The following is a 20,857-nucleotide window of genomic DNA, read 5'->3' on the forward strand; positions in this document are numbered from 1 at the left end:
ATTTGTACAAAGATCGGATTCTCTATGCAAGAGCCAGTCAGTCACTCCAGAGACCAGATGCAGGTCATTGTGAATTCCAGACTGGCAGCTCTTTGCTACACATTCTGTCCCTTTCTGAGTTTTGCTCTTCATCTGCAGGAAGGGCCACTGATCCCACTTAAACAAAAGAGAACTGTGAGGCTGTACCTCTGTCAAAAATATGATCGGAGCTGTTAGGTGGTATGAGTTGTGAATGCTTTTTCAAACAAAGCTAGCCTTCATCTTTCAAACACACACACACACTCTTTGCTGGCTATCAGATGGCTCAATCCAAAACACTGATGTACCCTAGGGGACAGCAACTTCAAAAGTGAATACACTACCTCCCCACTTTACACGGTGACCACGACACTGGATTGGACTTAATTCATCTCTAAGCACTTTCGAGAGACTTGAGACCTTTCAAAGGAAGTTTTTCAATATCTTAGTCATTTCCAACATAGTTTGGGCTTGACAAAATATATAACTTAGCAATTTAAAGATTATGGAGAAACCCTGGAGTGACATTCGAGGGAGATGTTTCTCTTCTAAATCCGTAGGATGTGCTTTAAGACTTGGAAGTAGGCTGGTGTACCAACAACTGCACTGTCCGGTCTCTTGTTCTGGATTCCTGTGAACGGCGTTTCCCAATCAGAGGCCTCGTTCTGGAAAGGGTGCAATCTGACTCATCGGGACACTAACAACTTTACTCAATGTCAGTAGCTGGACACTCAGGACAGATAAGCCATTTGTCTGGAACGGACATGACCCGGCTCACAGTATCACAACCCAGAACTCAATGCACTGCTTTGGATCAGGCCTCTATTCATCTGTGGCTGGCTACTGCTAGCGTGGGCTGCTTCCCCCAGAGAGAATTTGGCTTCCAAACTCCACACGTTCCATAAGAATCATACAATATTTTAATGAGAAGATAATTATAACTTGTAAGTAGCTAAGCAAATCAGAGCAGGGTTACACCTAGGCAAGTGGGCTAAGCGGGCAACGTTCGCGGACTGTAGCTTTAAGACAGCTCTGCACCTGGAGTGGCGCACGACTATGATCAGAACAGCAGATGGTGAGAGAACCGCTGGGCAGTGTAAAGCCGCTTCTCTGAGCAGAATCTCCGCGCACTACTTGAACCGTCTGCACGGGCCCTTCTGGGAGGGCACAAGGGCCACCAGGAGGGCCTGACCATGTGGATGAGGTCTCTCCTCTCCGCTTCTTCCATCTTGAAAGGGCTTCCTTGCCAAACCTGAGGGTGGCGTCTGGAGGTGCAGCTGAGATGCTCAGCCATGAACTATACCTACCACTTCTGTGACACTGAGGAGTGCTGGGGACAAAACAAAGGAGAGCGAGCTTACCTCCTCTTTTCTGCTATTTGAAAATTAAAAAAAAAAAAAATCCACTTATCCAAATCACGACAGTTGATAACTTTGGAAATACTAAACAAGAAGAACCTGAGTCTTGGTTCAGCTTTGGTCCAGGGGCGTATGTGAAATCCAGCAGCCCTCTCGTACTCACTTGGATTCTGGTTACTGGAAAAAGCGTTCGCTGTCAAAGAAACACAGCACACAGTTTTAAACCAACTTTGTGATTTTTATTGATGGGCGACAACTTTATACTCCTAGATATCACTAAACTGTGTACAGTTAGAGACGCGGCACTGTAGAAGAGCAGACAGCAGAATTAAACAGAGCAGACTTAAGGAAATAATCAATCTTCATTATTTTGCCCATTTTCATTACGTGTACACAGAAGCATGAATGTAATTTGAATCTTTTAATGGCAATAAAGTTACAATCACCCATCTACGTGACTAACCTCTTAACTCCAAATATTTGATCTGCAACGTGTACGCAAGCAGCTCTCATCGCACAATTATTAAAATGTATTTTTCCTGTTAGGAACCAGCAACTTATTTCTTGTGTTTATTTTTCTTAAGAACTATTTCTTCTCTGGTAACTGGCTCATTTTTATCACTTATCAAAAACTAAAGGGTGGGGAAGGAAAGTGTGATGGATTAAAAAATTCATTTTTTAAGGAAAGATAAAATTCATTTTCACAAATTTACAAGTATTGTTGCTGGTGCAGGATTTATTCTACTATGCAATTAGACTGGGAATCAATGCAAGTTCTCCTTAATCAGGAATCGGCATTATTTCAGAAATATTTTTTTTGTGTATTTTCTTAAATCAAGCGACAGTCTGTTTCAACCAAATGATTTTGATTTGGAAGTCAGAAGTCAACATAAAGTATCTTGTGCACAAACCCCAAGGCGTCTCCTTTCATTCTAGCCAATTTTTACAAAAGGGAGAGTTTCTCTTTAAAGAGCCACTAAAGAGAGGAAGGAAGTCGTAAGAGTGGGTGCTCCACAGGCGGGCGTTGGGCACACACAGCACGGCATTACAACAGGTCCACTCGGCGGTAATACAGGAGGTAGGCTGTGCGCTCAGCAGCGGGCTTCACCACCTGGTACTGGCTGATCACCTTGACCGCCTGGTCGTCGATGCGCAGCCAGCCGTTCAGACCGATCTGGAAGACGTCTGTGGTGTAGTGCCCGCCCGTTGCACTGCTGCCGTGGTGGTAGACCACTGCAAAAGAGCCGACGGGTGCCCGGTCAGGGGAGTGCTGCGGCAGGCAGCCCAGCAGCGCTCACAGCTCCCACCACAGATCCCACTTTCTTGCAAACCGCCCACACCAAAGGAGGCGGGACAGAGAAATGGAATTACAAAGTGATGTTATTTAAACGCAAACCCTGAAACAATTTACAATAGAAAGTTATACATATACATCTTAGTAACATTTAAAATGCTCAATCCTCACAAACAATGAAAGAATTGACAGTTAAATAAGATGGTCCCATCCGTCAGCCCTTTAGGCAGGGGTTATCAACGACTTTACTTCTTAAAGTTTAAGCACAACACAGGAGATGCACCACCCACCCCTACTTCCAACGATCAGCAGTGCAAACCAATCGACCTCTGAGAACACACAGTCAGACCCCAAACAACAGGCCCTGATTGAGCCAATTCCACTTCTAGACTGTTCTCAAGATAGGGTCTGAATCTTGGACAAAGTGAAAAAATGGAAAAGCCTAAATACCCACTAGAAGGAATGATTAGTGCATTACATTACAATAAGATGAATTTTTCATAGATTAGATTGAGTGTGGTGGTGTAGGAATACGCTTACATTACATGAAAAAACAAGAATCCTAGGATTTCCGTGGACTGTCACCTATGATGAGGACAGCCCGCCCCAGGAGGGACGCCGGGGCGCTTTGCTGGGCCAAGTGGGCAGCAGTGGAGTGACTGCAGACATGGCACTAGTCATTACGATTTTTTCCTTTAAAAAAAAACTTCCATGTTTTCTACAACCATGTTTTAAGAGAAAAAAATACCACTTGTTATTTACTTTTTAAAAAAATCCTGTACCCTACACAAGAAGCCCGAGTCAAAGGCCTAAAACAAACCTAACTGTTGAAAGACACACCACCTTCCCCCTCTATGAAGACGAGGGGCCGGGGGCGGCCCTGCCAGCAGCAGACGTGCGCCTGTGAGACGGAAACGGTCTCTAGGGAGACTCTGGGGCGGAGGACGGCAGTGCGGCTGTGGTGAACCGTGCACTACCGGGAGTGGCATGAAGGACGGTCACCTGGAGAGGGACAGCCTAAATTTCAACCATGAACACGCCTCAACATCACTGTGCTCTGGCCACAGCCAGCACTCTGAGGAAGGTCAGACTCACTCTGAGCCAGTGACCTGGGCGGGTGAGGGAGTGACAGCGGTGGCCTCAGTCTCTGGACAGACCCAGGCTCTGCACAAAGAGGCCTGTGTGCTGGGGTTCAGCGGATACTGTGGCCCACCCACCAATAACAAACAGGACTAGTCACACAGGGACAAGAAGACTGTAGGGCCATCAGGTGAGAAACCGGCAATGGGAACAACACAAGGTCATGGCTTCAACTCGTGCTGCAGGCCACGACGATGGAGAAGCTGCCACAGGGCAACAGGGGCCCTGACACCAGCGTGTCCCTCTGACCTCAAATCCAGCTGGGGGCTTCTGCCCTGGATCTTCACTTTCAAGACCTAACTGACATGGATGAGAGGGTTTTCTAAGTGACCAGGTCAGTAGTATTTAAGGGACCTGTGGGTTTAACTGATGTGTGTTTCCTACAAGATGCTTCACTCTAAACATTCAGGAGAAGAGCTCTCCACACGTATTCAGGTTTCTCAAGTAACTAACATGGTGACATGTCCAAGCTCCTGTCACAGGCATAGAATTGAGAACCAGAGTTTTCAAAAAGCTCACACGTGTTTTCTTTGCCCCATAATCAGAATCACTTTTTAAAAGTACCTCTTTACTCACATTTTACAGAAAATTGCAACCAATCCAGTGACCTTATTTCTCAGATGAGAAGACTCTCGGTGAGGACTGGGGGTGCAGGCAGGGGAGTGCACACTCACACCAGGGCCCTTGGACCAGGAGACAAGGACTTCCTAAACTTTGCCCCTAACATCACCTTCCCCGGCGAGGCCCCAAGGGAGGAGAGCTGCAGGGAGACCCAAAGAAATACTTTATCCCCCGGGACCTCAGTGCCAAATCCCTAGCTGGACACTGGGACCCATCTGGTCTCAGAGGCAGGCTGCAGGCTGCAGAGCCTGGGCATCAGCCGAGGCCTCAGAGCTTCCAGCCCAAGGTGGGTCCAGGGGAGGCTGGACACATCCTGACAATGCGGTGCCCATCAGGTCCCAGCAGGTTGGGACGAGGCTGTGATCAGCCACCTCAGGGAGAAGAGAAAGTTGCAGGAAGAGTACTGGTGGGAAGAAAGAGCTGGCTGGACCCAAACTCTAATGTGGCACCGAATTCATCCATTGACAGTGCCCACGCAGTCCACTATCCTAAAACCTCAGCAGTGGGCCAAGGGCAGGAATATGCAGCCCTGCTCTACCACTTAAGGGTGAATGCTCCCCTATGAGTGTCAGTTTATTCTTTTATACAATGTGGATACCTCCACTTACCTCTCAGGACAGATGAAGGAACAGAGGAGATACTACATAAAAAGTATCCAGTAAAAAAGTTCAACAAATGTGTGAAGGTCAATGAAGAACAGTGTCATTTAAAATTACAAACAGGCTCACTGGAGGCAACACCAGAGGTGATAGAGAAGCTAGAAAATTCTAATAAAAACAGCCAGAAAAGCAAACACAATTGTTGCAAACACCAACTCTTAAAAGACATACAAAGCTTTGTTCAAAAAGCGTAACAGATTCAAGCTGTAAAAGAGAAAGAGGCTGGAGGAAGGAGAGAAGGTGCAGGAGACAAGCTGGTTCCCAAAGGAGCCCAGCCAGGAGACAGGAGGTCTCAGGGCCCCCAGTTCTGGGACTGAGGAGCCCCCATGCTGGGCCACCATCTCATGTATACCTAGCGGCACCACACAGGGAGGACAAGGTGGATGCCAGTCTGGCCTCGCTGGGGCCACTCCGCGGCACTGTCACCCCATAGGCACCACGACTGCAGCTGGGAAGGTTCACACTGTCAAAGTGCCAGCCTGCCAACCTCACTCCTCTGACTCAAAGACAAAGAATCCTGCTAACGAGGTCTTAGGTTGAGCTGAGCTTACAGCTAAGAGCATATTGTCAAATTCCAAACACATCAAATTTTAGGTAAAACACACATTTTCAAATGATTTCCTGACTTACAAAGACCACAGAGATACCAAAAATCTATTCTCTATGTTAAGCAGTATCATAGCAAAATTGTGCCTGAGTATAAACCCTTTTTATCATTGCTTTAATAGGGAAGTAATGTTACACAAATTTACTTACCTGCAAATAGCCTATAGGTTCTGTGGCATTTAAAATTCTTATTTTTAACACCTGGAGAAAGCAGTTCTGAAAAACAAAATATCAATAGCTTCAATCTATAAAAGCACTTACAGAAGGGCCTCACAGAAACAAACGGTAATCCATCCAGGGGACCAGAGTGACCCAACAGAATTCCATCCCTTTTTCTGCATAAAAACTGAGCCCCAGCGAAATCCAAGTGTGCACTATAGCAGTGCATGTCACCAGCAACCCACCCAATCAGAGGGACAGGAGCAATACCCTGAGCCTCTTCAGCTCCTGCTAGAAACTCTTTACAAGCAGATGTTCTAAAAAAACAGGAGAAAGCTGCCCACTTGAAAACAACAAAACAAAACAAAACAAAGCAGCCTTGGAAAGCCTAAGATTTAAAATGTTCTATATGTGAGTCAGACCACAACACTTCTATTAACAGTAAGATCGTTTCTGCAAAGACTAGGCTGCTAGTCATGCAGCCGGGGTGACTGGGACATCCTTCACCCTTGATGCAGGTGGGTTTCCTCTTTGCAGAGGTGCCAGGTGAATCCCGGAGGAGCTCTAGTCCACTCCATGATCCAGGCTATCCCACCGCACCCAGCATCCTCACTTAGGTCATTTCTCTAGAAAGCATCTGAGGTGGCAGCTGACATAAAAATACATGTAACAAATAAAGACAAGCTAATAAGACCAGTCTAAAAAATCATACACGTCAATCCACCCAGATGGTTAACCTAGGGGTGCGGGAAGATGTAGGACACCTGCTGGGCTCAGTTTTTGCTCCATACTTTTGGACATCCATGCAAAACAGAACAATCCAGAACAAGATTCTCAGCTGGTCCACACAGCTGTTAATACTTAGTATAAGGTAAGTTATTCATCTATAAAATTTCTATTTTTTATAACATTTTTCTCACCTAGTAATAAGTTCACATGGTTTATTCTTTTTTGCCTTTATTTTTAAAAGTCCATTTTAATGAGAATTTTAAGATAAAGCCTATTAAAAGTCATGAAATTTAAAACAAAACAAAACAAAGTCACGATAGGGAATTTCCTGAATCTTGACATTACACAGAAATGCTGAAGCATCAAGGGCTCACTGATTTCCAGAGTACTGTCACTGTAAAAGCTTGTACTTTAAATATTCATTACCTTTACTAATTTCCAAGTCCACAGGATACTCAATGTTTTTGATAAGCTTCTGGCATCCACCCGTCTTCTCATAAACAAATCGTTTCAGATGCAGGACAAGAACAGGAGGGAGTTTCTCCAGAGTCACTCTTCGACTGATCTCAACCTGAGACACAAAGCACCCAAGACAAGAGCGTCTCACCCCAGGCAGCAGGCTCCATGGCCACTGCCCACTCAAAGGCTCTAAGTTCCGGGGCAGCGCTTCTGAAACCTTCCCAAGTCACAGGGTCTTTTGAGAGCTACAGACATTTTTCTTTAAAAAAAAAACAACGCACATATCCCTTTAAACACCACTGCAGAGGATCCCTTAGGTCCCTGGGCCAAGTTAAGAACCTTTGTTCCACTGGCATAAAAATTAAAAAGCTAACTTAGTAATACCTTGAATTGCTTATTTTTAATAACTCTCACAGTATTGATAAAACTAAGGCCAAAGTGTTTCTTGAATTAGATGCTTTAAACAACCCTAAAGCTGTTTAGTCTAACCATTAGTTCTGTAAGTTTTGGTTTTATCAACTGAAAATGCCTCTTAAGTACTCTCACAGGTCTAACGAATGCTTTTTATTAAAATGCATCTTCACAAACAATACTTAACTCTTTTATTTACTGTTCTCTGTACTTATAAACTATTGGTGCTTCCTGTATTTATATGAAAAATACTTTCTGTAGAAATGTATGTTAAAAGTGACAACTCAAAACACAGTGGCATATTTAAAAAAATACCCAGAAAGCTTTCAGAGGACTTTATACATATTTGGTTGAAGGTGTCTGAGGGGTGCCAGGCGTGGAAGCAAGCCTAGTGGTTACCACTGCTGGGGTTTATTAAGTTTATAGACCCTTCTACACCTGTCTTCCCATCAAGACTCTGTAGTCCAGTGCCTCACACCCAACAATAATTTGCGAGTGAATAAAAAGTGTGACTACAGCTCCACATTAAATCAGCAATGGTGATGAAAAGACTCCAGCTTTCTCACCTGTGAAATGAGAGTCTGACTACAGCACCCCTAGACGGTTTCTCGGGGCTAGCAACCTGTGACTCTGCTAAGTGGCTTATCTGAAATTCTTAACTATGTGTTCTGGGTTTCCAGATGTATCAAGGCACACTTTCTAATCACCCAAAAAAATCCAGACCTTTTTTATACAGCTACTGTTTTGTATAATCAAATTTCCCGTGGATATTCATGTGTTCCCATAGGAAAAAAAAATTTGACCTAAAAATACAGTAAAATTAAATTTGGTACTTTAAAAAGTAAATTTAAAAAAAAATCACATTCCAGAAAACATGTGACTTGCGCTTCACAGACAGCTGTACAAGATGTCCAAAATTCTCCTTCCTCAAACCCCTGCCTTCCTAGTGTTCCTGACACTACAGCAGTCACGAAGCTAGAACAAGTCAGCATCCTTCTCTGCCATCTTCAAGGTTCGACCAAAATGCCACCTCTTTCTTGAATTCTTCCTGCTATCTAGAATAAACCACCTTTTCCTCACCACTCTCTGACCACTGGCCAACAACCACAACCACCACCTCCATCAGCACATGCCCCACCCTGCCCATCCCCAAAAGGCAGTTTAACTGCAGCAAGAGCCAAAGAGGGAGACAGACATGTCACCAGAGGCCTTCCTGGTAGCCCAGGGAAAGGCTGACCGCCTCCCCCAGGACCAGTGGCCACGGACTCAGGAAGCCAGCTCCAAGGGAGATGCCAGAAGAGCAGCAGAGCCACAGGACAGCAGCGCCACCACTGGAATGACAGCTGCCCCAGTGCCCAGTCCCCACAGCCTCGTACATAATCTGGCCACGCTAACTGAGCTCCAAGAGTAGGTACCTCCTATCCCTTCTCTTCCAACAGGTCCCACCACCAGACTCAGCTTTTTCTCTAAGCCACCTGCCAAGACTCTGCTCCAGCTCCCGCTACTCTCACTGTCTGAACAAAAGTGCCCACAAGAAGCAATCAGAAAGCCTGGTGGAGGATTAGGCATAACTTCTACAGATCCCCCAAGAGGCTGGCCTGACCGATCCAAAGTAGGAGCACCCAGGAGAGCTGAAGGTCTCCGTGCCCAGCCTTTGCTCTTCCTCACGTGCAGCAGGAGCTGCAAGGCAAGGGCCAGGTTTCTGTGCTGGGCTCTGGCTCACCATGTGGCCACTACACACGACCATGTAAATCAAGCTTCAAAGGAATACTCCCAACCGTCAAAGCACTGTCCTAACTAGCCTGCATCCACCTCCCTGACACACTTTATGAATTCACTGCCACAATCTAAGGTACAGAACAGAGAAGATACTCTCTACTGCAGCAGAGGAAACGGGCACAGACTGGCACATCTGGACAGCCAGCAACTAATGAGCTCTCAGGGTGCAGAGTATCGTCTGTCTCTCCTGACGGAGCTGGCAGGTATACTTCCTCTTGGCTCCTGAAGACAGGAAGACTCAAAGAGTTAACCTTTTTCAAATCAAATCAAAGAATAATAGCCACCAAAACAATTACCTTCTATTTCTCAGTGTCCCTGAAGATCTACAACCAAATGCAAACCAGACATGTTTAGAGTATCTTTTATATCCTAACTAATCTCATGAAACTGTCCTCTGTTATATCAGGAACGTAAATCAGCTACTGGGCCTGTTAGAGGTAGATTGTGTGGGGCCATGACTAGATTTGCCAGAAAACGAAATGCAGCCCAGGATAAAGAACCCAAAAGATCACGACCACGTTACATGACTTAGAGCCAAAGGAGGCTCTGAGGATCATCTGTTTCTACCATTTCATTTTAAAAATCATTTCATTCTAAAAATGTGGAAGCTTTCAGTCCAAAAAAGTTAAGCAACCAATTTAAGAGGCAGAGCACAAACCCACTCTCTTCATTCCTGATCCCGTGCTCCCTCCCTCACAGCAGAGTGTCTCAGGAGAGAGGCTCAAGACCAACTGTGAACACACCTCTTGTTTGGTTTTTGTGGTGTAACCTTGGACAGACTCTCTCGCCACCAGGCTCTCCAACGCGTCCTGGACTGTGCGGATCTTGTCGGACTGGATATCCAACTGCAATGTGAAGAACGGCTGCAGGGTGGCGGACTCTTTTGAACTCTGCTGGTAAACCACAGACCTGAGGACAGAAACACACCACATCTAACAGCTGCCGTCCCTCTCCGGAAGGTCATCCAGCAGGACAAGAGGACCCAGCACTGCAAGAAGGAGCATTCAGGATCACTGTCAGAGACCAGCAAGGACAGGACAGCCAAAGTACATGGAATTTAAAAGTAATTCTGCTCAATACCACCTTGAACATATTTCTAGCAACTCAATCCACCAGTTGATAATTTTCCTGCTTAAGAGCTCTGGAAGAAGGCCTTTTTCATCTGCCAAACGCCTTCACCTCCACACTTTATTTAATGCACCAGTTACTAAAGGTGATGATCTTGCCACAGCATCAAAAACAAGACACTTTTCATTTTCTCAAAGTATCACAGCCTGTTCTAATAAAAGGAAAGAAACCGCAAAGTAAAGAGTACTTCTGATGGCATTTTCCCCCTATGAGAACGACTTACAGAAGAAGGGGAGCAGGGTGTGCGCCACGGGCAGGCAGCCACCACCGTCAAAGAGGCTGCCAGCTCGGCCTTGTTTTCTTAGCTGGTTTTTCATTTCATTTTTCTTTTCCTAAGTTTTACTGAGTAAAAATGTGTGTTCAGCCCATTTCTCATTTAGCCTCAGCAAGGAGACGTGCCAGATTCTGTTTTTGCAGTCTGCGCAAACTAGTTTACACACGGGGTAAAGGGGGTGGACAGGTATTCAGACCCGACAAGGCGGCTGCCGTGAAGAATAAGGGAGCAGTTTTCCCGCCAGGGTTTCACCCTCACTCGCTGCTTTCTTGACACACAGGATGGGGAGCACTTCCAGGCCACTTCTGAAAAGGAAGACTGAGTGAGGGCCATTCCCTCTGTTCCAAAGCAGTGATTAAAGTTGGCGAAGAAATGAAGAGATGGACCTTTCATCTCAAAGGGCCTGGATTTAATCAAAAGGATGGAAAAGGTAGAGAAAGTGCTGTTGGTCTTTCTGGAGAAACTGAAAGCCCACTGGAAATGGGTGAATTTTAGGAGAAAAACCTTTCAGCTGGTCTTAATAAAGAATCATGCTTAATGGTGACCACTATACACAGAAAAGAAGTCCCTAAATTATAGGAAGTAGTTCCTTATCTTTGCTTTACTGCTTTTCAAAAACAGACAGGAACCAATTTCAATACAAAGTGCCCACAGAGGGTGAGGCTATAGGGCCGCAGCAGAGACATTTGGGGCAAGCTAGAAATTTCTCTGAAGTGGATTCTGGGTTTTCCCACTGGTTATTCTCAAATTTGGGATCTTTGAGTATGGTGACCACTGGTGGCCTTGCAATTCTAATGCTGCACCTGCATACAAACATGGAGCTCTTGTCACACCCACTGGGGGTGCCTTCCTTCCTCCCCCACCCTCAGTGAGCACCCCGAGATGCAAGCAGCAGGCTGCTGGTCTAATGAACAGCCAAGGGCACAGATAGCCTCCTCTCACCACGGTTCACAACCTGGACCCCTGGAACCCTCTCCCTAAAGAGCCCATCCCGAGGAAATGTATCTGGCAAAAACAAGTTACAATGGCAGTGGTGGGGCTAGGTGTCCCCCAGAGCACACCTGACCAGACGCTCCAGACCAGAAAGGGACTGCGGAGTCAGAGCACAGAGAGGACTGTTCCAGGTCACGTGCCGGCAGGACTGGCTTCTAGCCCAGTCCCACAAACATCGCCGACCAGCTGGTGAGACGGTCGGCAGATTTTCTGAGGTTTTTACTAGCCTGTTGAAAGGCACTAAGTCTAAGCTGTTTTAGAGCAGAGAGATTAACTTTCAGTGCCTTCATGAGGGCGTTACATCTTTAAAATACATAGCATTTGGGACAACGAAAGGCTAAGAGTTTCACTTTAAAAATACAAAAACAAAAAAACCACTCTAGTAGGCTATGCTCTGAGGCTTTTAGAAGAAATGCTGTAATGAGGTCCTCCCAGACTCTGGATGAGTAAACCCCACTGGAGCTGGAGCAAGTTCTACTGAGTTCCACATCATGGTGGTAGTGAATGTTTCTAATGTAAATAAATAAAAATCTTCTAGAAGGTTTTCATGGGTGAGCCAAAAGCAGCTGGTTTAAGGGAACTGGGGCAGAGGTGCTGCCCAGGTGCACCAGGCAGTCAAGTGTCCTTTATGTAAAAATATCTCCCTCCTCATTCCCTTAACTTCCTAGCTCACTTGGGTCCAGCGCCTAGAACTCCTCCAATCAGATACACAAATTTCTTTTCCTAACAAAAGGTGCATTTCAATTAACCTGTCCTGCCCTCCCCAGCTGCCTGTGAGCAGCCAGACAGATGGAGGGCGGGGGCATGGAGGAGCCCACTGTGGCAGGCACGCCAGGGGACAATGCTCTCTGCAGGAACATGACCTGGAAGGAGCATCAGCAAGTCTAAGAAAGAGCAGGCACAGAGTAAAGGTAAACCATCAAGTCCAAAATTTCTCAGGACAAATCTCACACTCCACCCTCTCCAGCAAGATGGCAAAATCCTGAGAAAGGCAAATGCTAAATTATTCCAGAAAAGCATAAAACCTGATGTGTCCACCAAAAATGCCAGTGATCGGGGTCTGAACAAAGTCCGCCTGGCGAGTGACCGAAGTCTTATTTCTGGGGCCCACTTGCTCCCATTCGTCCTCACTTCCTTCGCCTGGTTCTTCCTGCTCTTCTTCATTCACCGAGTGGCTTTTGGGTCCATTGGAAACAGTAAGTTCTGAAAAGTAGACAGTCTGCTTAGACTACTATTTATAAGAAGAGCAAAAAATAAAAATAAACCACCTATGCAGATACGTCAACTGGAGCTTTAAAAATGAAATCATGGTGTGCTCTACACTGAGGACAAAGGCACTACGTGGACTGTACTGGGTCCCTGCGAGCGTGACCATGGGAGGACTCAAGTTGGCCAGGGGGCAGGTAACACTGTGTAACTGCAGTCAGGATCCCTGATTTGCTAAGGGACTCTGGTCAAGTAGGAGAGTTACCCTTAACTCAGGAGACGCATGATTTACCATTTAAGGGTGAACTGTCCTCTGCAACCTAGTTTTGAATCATCTGGGGGAAAATGTTGCGGGGGGGGGGAGGGGATAAATAAGGACAATGTGGTAACAACTGCAGAATCCAGAGGTTATACAGGTATTCATCAAACTATTCTTTCAGCTTTTCTGTATGTTTAATTATTTTCCTAATTAAAGACTGAAGGGAAAAAAGCAGAGGTTCTGGACAAATTTTTAAATACCCAAAAGTAATATTCTCAATGGTAACAACAGCAGTGTAAAAGTAACTAGTTATCTTAGTGAGCAAATAAGTGATTTCTGAAGGGCAAGTGACTGTTGGGGAAAAGGCAACTTAATATATGAGTGTATATGTAACATTTATTTTAAAATAACTCTTCAGAAAATGTTCTCACACAATTTTGCAGCAAGTACACAGTAACCTACTTTCATTATTTGGTGAGAGAAGTTTCTTTAGGTTCAACATTTCCTCGTGAAGTCCATTTAAAATGAAGCCTAAGTACTCCTCAGCATCTTCCTGTCGACCCTGCAAAGGTCAAATATGATCAGATTAACTTTAACCGATTACTATCCAAGGCCTGCACGGAATATATTATCTGCATATTCAAACTGTGCCTTCTCTTAAATTTTCAATAAGATGTAACATATGGTGTTTCCCAAAAATCACATGAATTTTTCTTTGGACAGCTGAGATGGGCAGAGGAGGGAGGACTGGGGTGGAGGAGGGTGGCTAGAGAGACTAAACACTTATCTCTAAGTAACAGAGCTAACAGGGATTTTTAAAATTACACTTTCCTGTATTTTCGAAATTTTCTACAATAAACATACATTACCATTATAATTTTTTAAAAGTTTCAAGTAAGCTGCTTTTTTGTTTAAACGAAGCAGAAAGACAAGAACTAGATGTCTAGGCCACCTCACTGCACAACCCCAGGGGATGTCGTTCACACTGTAAGTTGTACAATTAGCAGCCCTGCATGTCTCCTTCTGTTTTTTTGAGGATGGGCAACCACAGGGAACAGGACACAAATCATATGTGAAAAAATACTGATTTAGAGTTAGCTGCCTGTTTTATACACATAGTAGTATAATCATTCGTAGATGAATCACACAATATAGTCACATAATAGTCCTACAATCTTACATTGGTTAAGTTTAATCATATAATTTATCATGTTCAGTTCATATTTCATTCTTTGGAGCATAACGTGTGTTCCAAAGAACTGCACATTCTTCTGCTTGTGGTCTCTGAGTAGATTTGTTTGCTCCAAATGGAACTGTGGATATGGACAGCCGTTCTTTGGTGTGAGGTGCTCTGTGTATATGTGGGAAAGGGCAGAAGCTGGCACCACCCAAGACACAGAAAACAGTTAACAGTGCTGGGAACGGCCTGCTTGCCAGGTTGGTCCTTGGCTGGCATCTGGGAACTTGGATTTCGGGAGGGTTCACACCATTCCAAGAACTGAGAAGGGAGTGTGCCTAAATTGTTTATGCTGAGCACTGGCTTTCCCGCTAGGAGTCTGGAATTTGGGCTTGTGTAAGATAGAGGGTGCCTATGTGACCAGTCCCAAATAAAACCCTTGGACTCTGAGTCTCTAAGGAGCGTCCCTGGTAGACCACATTTCACACGTGCATTCAGTCTGGTGCGGGAGGAGTAAAGTGAGTCCCGTGTGGCCGCGCCTGGAGAGGAGTCTCGAGGTTTCCTCAGACGCAGCCCAAGTCTCTACTCTGTGCTGACTCCGCTTTGTGTCCCTGTGCTGTACTGAATCAGAACTGATAACTGCTTCTGAGTCCTCTGAGACCTTCAAGCAAGTCACCAAAGCTGAGGGTGGATTTGCAAACCCCAATCCAGACAATAGTAATACAACTGAAAGACACAGGATTTCAGTGCTGCTCAACCACAGGAAGTCCCCTGAGCTGCACCTCGGCTCCGCCTGAGCTGGGTGGCCCTCCACGGGCTTCTAAAGCAGCTGTACACACATCCATCCTGGTACTTGCCTTGTCTGTTTCCTAATGTTATAGCTTGAACTCCCCTGACGGAGTATTATTTCCCATTACCTGCGAAACGTAAATTCTGAGCTTAACTCCTGAAGAGCCTCCCTGGTGGGATCAGGTACTGCACTGCCCTTGGCATTCACCTTTCTTCAAACAACATTACTTTGTTTAACTGAATTTTCTTGACTATTTTCCTAAATAATTTCCCTAAGCATCGTTTCAATGACCTGTACTGACTCATCACAAACTCTGTTCAGAATAAAAAAACCTCTCCAGTTAACTGTGCAAAAGGAGCCTCTGCTTTACTCTCAATGGCTGTCAGGGCCCTTCACAGGACCTCCTTGGCCCCTGGCCCCATGCCCTCAGTAGCCAAGTGTAGTGGTGAAAACGTAGGTAAGAGTATAAAGGACCCCGGTGCAGGATAAGCCACCACAGCACATGAGCGTGACAGACGGCAGCTCTCCTGAGGGCCGCCACTGTCCCCAGCCCACCACCGTCCCCAGCCCACCACCCTGCCATCCTGAAAGGCAGCCCGTGCACTGGGTAAAGAGCTGACTAGGCTGCCAGGCTCTGCCATTTATTAGCTAAGACCCTGGACAATGACTTCACTTTTCTCAAATGTAACATGCAGACAATAATCACAGTTTATTCACAGGGTTAAATACATTAATGTATGGCACGAACTTACAGCAGCAGTCGGTGCACAGAAAATGACAGTTGTCCCTGACTGCGATGGCTTTCATCCTACTCTTTAATTCATCCCAGCAACCTCCAGAACAAGCCCAGATCCAGTGAACACCCACTTAATCACTGCACTTCAAGCAGAGGGCAAGCACTGAATAAGCAACAGTTAAGGCACAAACTTCACACTGGCTACGTGACGGCAGTCCCAAACCTTTTCAGACAGGCTCGACTTGATAACTGTCAGGAGTCTATAAATATATGTGGGTTCAAAGGCAGCTCCAGGGCGGATATCCCTCACGATTTTATCCCCGAGAGCTGCAACGGAAACAGGACACAAATTTACATAACTAAATGAAGTCTTAAAAAAATGATGAAAAGCAGAATCATCAAAACCCCGCCCACCCCAACCCATGTCAAGAATAACACTGCCATAGCAACCTCTATGTAAAAAGACATTTTCTTTCCAGCAAGACTGATCAAAGTCAGCCATCTGACTTGATAACTTCCAATATGAAATGGAATCAGAAGATCTCGTTTTTACTCACCTTGTCTGGGTTTTGGAGGTACTGGCATATTAGTAAACTCATTCATTAGCCGAACACTAAACATGGAGGGAAAAAATGTTAAGTAGCACATTTCTACAGAAAGACATACTTTTACTGAAAAGCCTTGATGGCTAAGTAGAACATTATTAACTAGTGTGAAGATAGCAAACATCAGATAACCAATACTACAACAGCTGGTGAGTTCTTAAATCTTTTCGATAGAAGTTTTGGGTATATTTTAAGTGATATAAACTGGTAAACACTAAAAATTTATTCAACTGACTCTAAAGAATACAGATAAAACAATGCTCCAATTCCATTTCTGGTTAACTTCCATACAAAATCATGAACAGTAAATTCTTTAACAAATAGAATTAAAGGACTCATTTGCAAAAACAGAATCAAGAGCTTCACTAAGCTATTTGAATCTAATTACCAGAGGGGAAGAAGCCCACCCCTTCCCACAGTTTTAGCACCTTACTTACAAGCTATCTATCATGGGTGTGGATGTACAAGGCCTTTGCACTTTTGAATACAGAGGAATGAACTTCATCAGGTGATACATCGGAGGGCAAGCAACCAATGCCTGCAGTGTCTAAGTGACAGCAGTAAGGAAGCGTAAAGGAAATGAAACAGGCACTCCAAGTTGTTGAAAGGAACGCCAAACACATGAGCACACAAAACTAAATAAATCAAGAACACTGAACGACTTAGATATGCAAACACAAAAAGGGAATAAACCAAATAATCTCAGGGATAACTTGCCTTGTGATAGCCAAGAAATTTATATACAAGAATCTGATTCAACCAAGATAATCAATTAATACAAGATTTCCAGTTGTAAGGGGTCACTCTGCCCTATTATTCGGGACCATTTTAATGAGAATAAAACTTGCCTGATTCTGATTCTGTCAGTCACACAGGTCAACAAATCACCTCCATTTTTTCGGTCAGGAATAACCCCGTTTATACGCAGTAAGGAACCAAGGTTTTGGATTCACAATGTGGAGCAGATGCCCACAGAAGCTGAACTAAGTGGAATGTGCCCAGGAAGAGAAAGCTGTAGAAAGCCAGACTTGGGGCAGCATCTGAGAAGGATACAGCATTAATGTAGCACCAGTTTCCTTTATTGATCAGCCCACGGGGTTGCAGTGACACTGGCTTGTGTATCAGGGTCACGTTCTCCAGTAACTCTGCGAGGGAAGAAGCACAGGGAAGACGTTAACAGCGTCTGGTGGACAACTCTCTGGCTCCACTCTGGGAGCGTGAACCCCATCAGTGAAGCACACATCCAAACAGAAGGCATCCTGTGCAAAAACTTTGTTCTGTTCAACATCATGTAATTATTTAACGACTGAAATTTTAAAAAATATTTCCCCCCAAACACCAACATTTATTTACCTTCCTGTGGTAATATAACTAGGGAGCACAAGAATCGTTTTAAAAAGAAACAGAGAAGGCTTAAAAAACAACACAACAGTATTAGGAAACAGATTAAAAAGACCAGCTACAAAGATGTGGACGTGCAGGACCCATCTCGTTCACGTCTGAGTGCCCAGCACACGACAGCAGGTGCTCAGGGGCTGTTCAGCGAGTGGCAACCCTCCTTCTAGAAACAGTTGTCTCCTACTAACACTAAATTATATTTCTCATCAGAAGTCCCATTTAGGGACTGTGTGTACACTAGAACCCCTGATTCCATTTAGAAACAAGCTTCACTATCCTCAGATTCATCTTTTGACATTGTTCAGAGTCTTAAGATAACTGTGAATGCCATCTTTATACAATTAATGTTTTAATGCTTTAAATAATTAAGTCCTTTAAACATCCCCCCAACCCAGAAATGCTTTAAAACAAGAGGTCTCCCAATGTCCCTTATGAATTGTGTAACAGAGATAGCTACATTATTTATGGACACCTTCTACACTTGACAAGTGCCGCACTTCCTCCTCAGTAATCCAGGAGAACCACCACCACCCCCTTTCCACCAAGAGGAAATTGAGGCTCACAGTTAACTAGCTCGCCTATGATCACGCAGGAGCCAGGCAACACAGGCAGCAACTGAAATCCATGATCTGTGACCACACTACACTGCCTCCCTTAATGTTTAAACCTGTATACCAGGGAGCACACGTGGTAGGTATTAGCATTCATCCAAGGCATCACTTAAACCAAAGAAACTTCTCTTCTCTAAAAACACAGCTGGAACTGACAGGTGGCCCCAGACTTAAGCACTGAAGAAATTAATTTGCAAGATTCTAATGTCAACACACACACCTCCCTCTCTCCTGTAACGGTAAATGCTTTCTTCTAATTGAGGAAGCGTAAGAATAACTTCCCCATTTATTATAAAATGCCGCATTACAGACTCAAGAGAACGCAATGAAATCTTTCAACAGGTAACGGGCTCCACTTCAAAACCCTTTTACTCTAAGGTTTCAGATGCTAATTTTCCCCACAAGCTAAAGATCTTCTACTTACAACAGATTTTTACATTTGTCTTTCAGCCATTTTTCACAAAAGCCCATACTTCCCAATGCATGCCAAAGAATGGTGATTATTCAACATAATTACTCTACCAAAAAATCTGAGTTTTCAAATAAGCATCAGTCCCCAATCAACACTCCAGCTTGACATCTGTGAATCTGCCATACATGGTCTTTTTATGTCTAAAAACAATTATTTCTTACACAATCGTGAAACTCAAAGCCACCTGTCTTCCCAGCACGAGGACCTCAGATAAATGACACACTGCCACTTGCTAAGTCCTGCCTGGCACCAGGTCCTGCAGGCACAGAGGTGACCGAGGCGGTGTCCCTGCTGCAGGAGAGCCTGCAGACCAGTGAGGAAGGGATGACATAGGGCAGACTAAGCTAAAGGGGGGGTCCGTGGAGGAATACTCCACCCAACCCAAGGACTGGAGAAACATGGCATGGCCAGGGGTCTGTGACTGCAAACGGCACCAGAAGAATGTCTCCAGCTGGGGTGCTGATGTCTTCCACCCAGAGGAGAAATGCGACAGGTAGGTGGGTTCTTTTTTGTTCTGTGCAGTGACGAGAGGATGAATTCATTTTTACAGTTTCAGATAAGAGGCACTCATGTGACACCAATAAAGAGTACACTGACATCACAGGCCAGCAAGTGACATGTCTCTACTCACATGTGGACACAGGACCCTGCAGCTCAGGGCCTGAATTGTACATTCTGACAGCAAAGGGTCAGAAGTAGAACCCAATGTCCCAGTGACATGCTGAGGACAAGTGGTGGTGGCAGAAGCAGGTTCAAGAGCCTCAAGGAGGGATGCAGAGTGGAGAGTGCTCATGCAGGCTCCTCTGGCCAGAGGCCCAGCTAAGGAGCGAGCCAGGAAGGGGCTGCTCAGGGGTTCAGAGGATCGCAGGACGGAAGGAGCTATGGAAGGGCAGAACCACCAGGGTTTCGAAGGGGAACAAGTGAAAACAGCACTAGAGGCAAAGGCTCCCGAGGTAGGGCAGGGGTGGAGGGGACAGGGGAGGCGGCCTGATGATATTGATTCCTGCTCAACACACACACTGAAGAGAAACAGGAAGAAAATGACCAGGGACATGTACACAAGACCGACCTGAAACCTCCCTCCCAAGTCACCTGCTTTAACAGACTCAAAAATGTGATTATAGATTGGTCAAAGTACTCAATTTGCATCTTGTTAAATTTTTAAAATCATTTATGACGAGGCCAACTCCACTCTCAAAGGGGAAGCATGTATAAAAACATCAAGAACTAACTGCTGTAAGCTGGAAAACCCATCTCCTCTTTTATGTTCTTAAATGAACTACATACCAGAACAATCTGCACACCTGGAGGCTGAAACCCTCAAGGCCTGTGAAATCACAGAATACATCTGATTTAAAACTATTAACTGACTTCTTTCCAACATTTATCCGGGGAACAGTGTGTATCGGTTGGACAGAACCATTAAGTTTCTACAGCAACCCTTACCTTGAATCAATGCACACTTCTGGCCACTACTTTTGGTTTGCTTATTTTAAGGAATGGGTAGGTAAAAAAAAAAAGTTTCACTGTGTCTTCCGTAATATTAAGTTCAAGTCTCTTAGCATCACCTAGTGGTTTGTTCAATAACTGCAAGTAACAAAACTTTCCAAGTAGACACACATGTCCAGAAGTAAAAAGGCAAAAACTCTGAAACATAAATGTATAACAAAAGGACATTCTGCTCTCAGTACATTTATTAGAGAATGTACTAAACTAGCTTCTTTTCAAGTCTTTAACACCCTTTGAGAGCCTTCTGGTACAATAAATACAGATGAATCAGTCTTTACAGACTGAGAACATACAGAAGAAACTAAGCAGTCTAGATTTTTCTTAACAATTGTGTTATTATTCTAGAAAATATTTCTCTACAATGACAAGTCTTTCATCAGCTAAAATACAGAATCACCCTGTTACATGGTCCAGAGACCCCAGATCTCAAAGCAGGACTGACCAACGCCTGCAGCCGTGCACACCT

At 44.8% G+C, this 20,857-nt stretch overlaps 1 protein-coding gene across 1 annotated transcript in view; it reads right to left on the reverse strand.

Moving 5' to 3' along the window:
• Window positions 1-1,593: 1,593 nt before the first annotated feature.
• Window positions 1,594-20,857, reverse strand: part of USP10 (ubiquitin specific peptidase 10) — a 66,777-nt gene continuing 47,513 nt past the window's right edge. The window contains exons 5-14 of the mRNA XM_074370328.1: window positions 17,455-17,546; window positions 16,839-16,948; window positions 16,354-16,409; window positions 16,020-16,123; window positions 13,556-13,655; window positions 12,654-12,831; window positions 9,977-10,142; window positions 7,011-7,155; window positions 5,847-5,912; window positions 1,594-2,609 (exon numbers count right to left, since the gene is read on the reverse strand). Coding sequence (XP_074226429.1) covers window positions 2,422-2,609; window positions 5,847-5,912; window positions 7,011-7,155; window positions 9,977-10,142; window positions 12,654-12,831; window positions 13,556-13,655; window positions 16,020-16,123; window positions 16,354-16,409; window positions 16,839-16,948; window positions 17,455-17,546 — 1,205 coding nt within the window. The 3' untranslated portion in view covers window positions 1,594-2,421. The remainder of the gene's footprint in view (window positions 2,610-5,846; window positions 5,913-7,010; window positions 7,156-9,976; window positions 10,143-12,653; window positions 12,832-13,555; window positions 13,656-16,019; window positions 16,124-16,353; window positions 16,410-16,838; window positions 16,949-17,454; window positions 17,547-20,857) is intronic.

This window comes from Camelus bactrianus, chromosome 9, assembly GCF_048773025.1.
Source record: "Camelus bactrianus isolate YW-2024 breed Bactrian camel chromosome 9, ASM4877302v1, whole genome shotgun sequence".
Classification (NCBI taxonomy): domain Eukaryota; kingdom Metazoa; phylum Chordata; class Mammalia; order Artiodactyla; family Camelidae; genus Camelus; species Camelus bactrianus.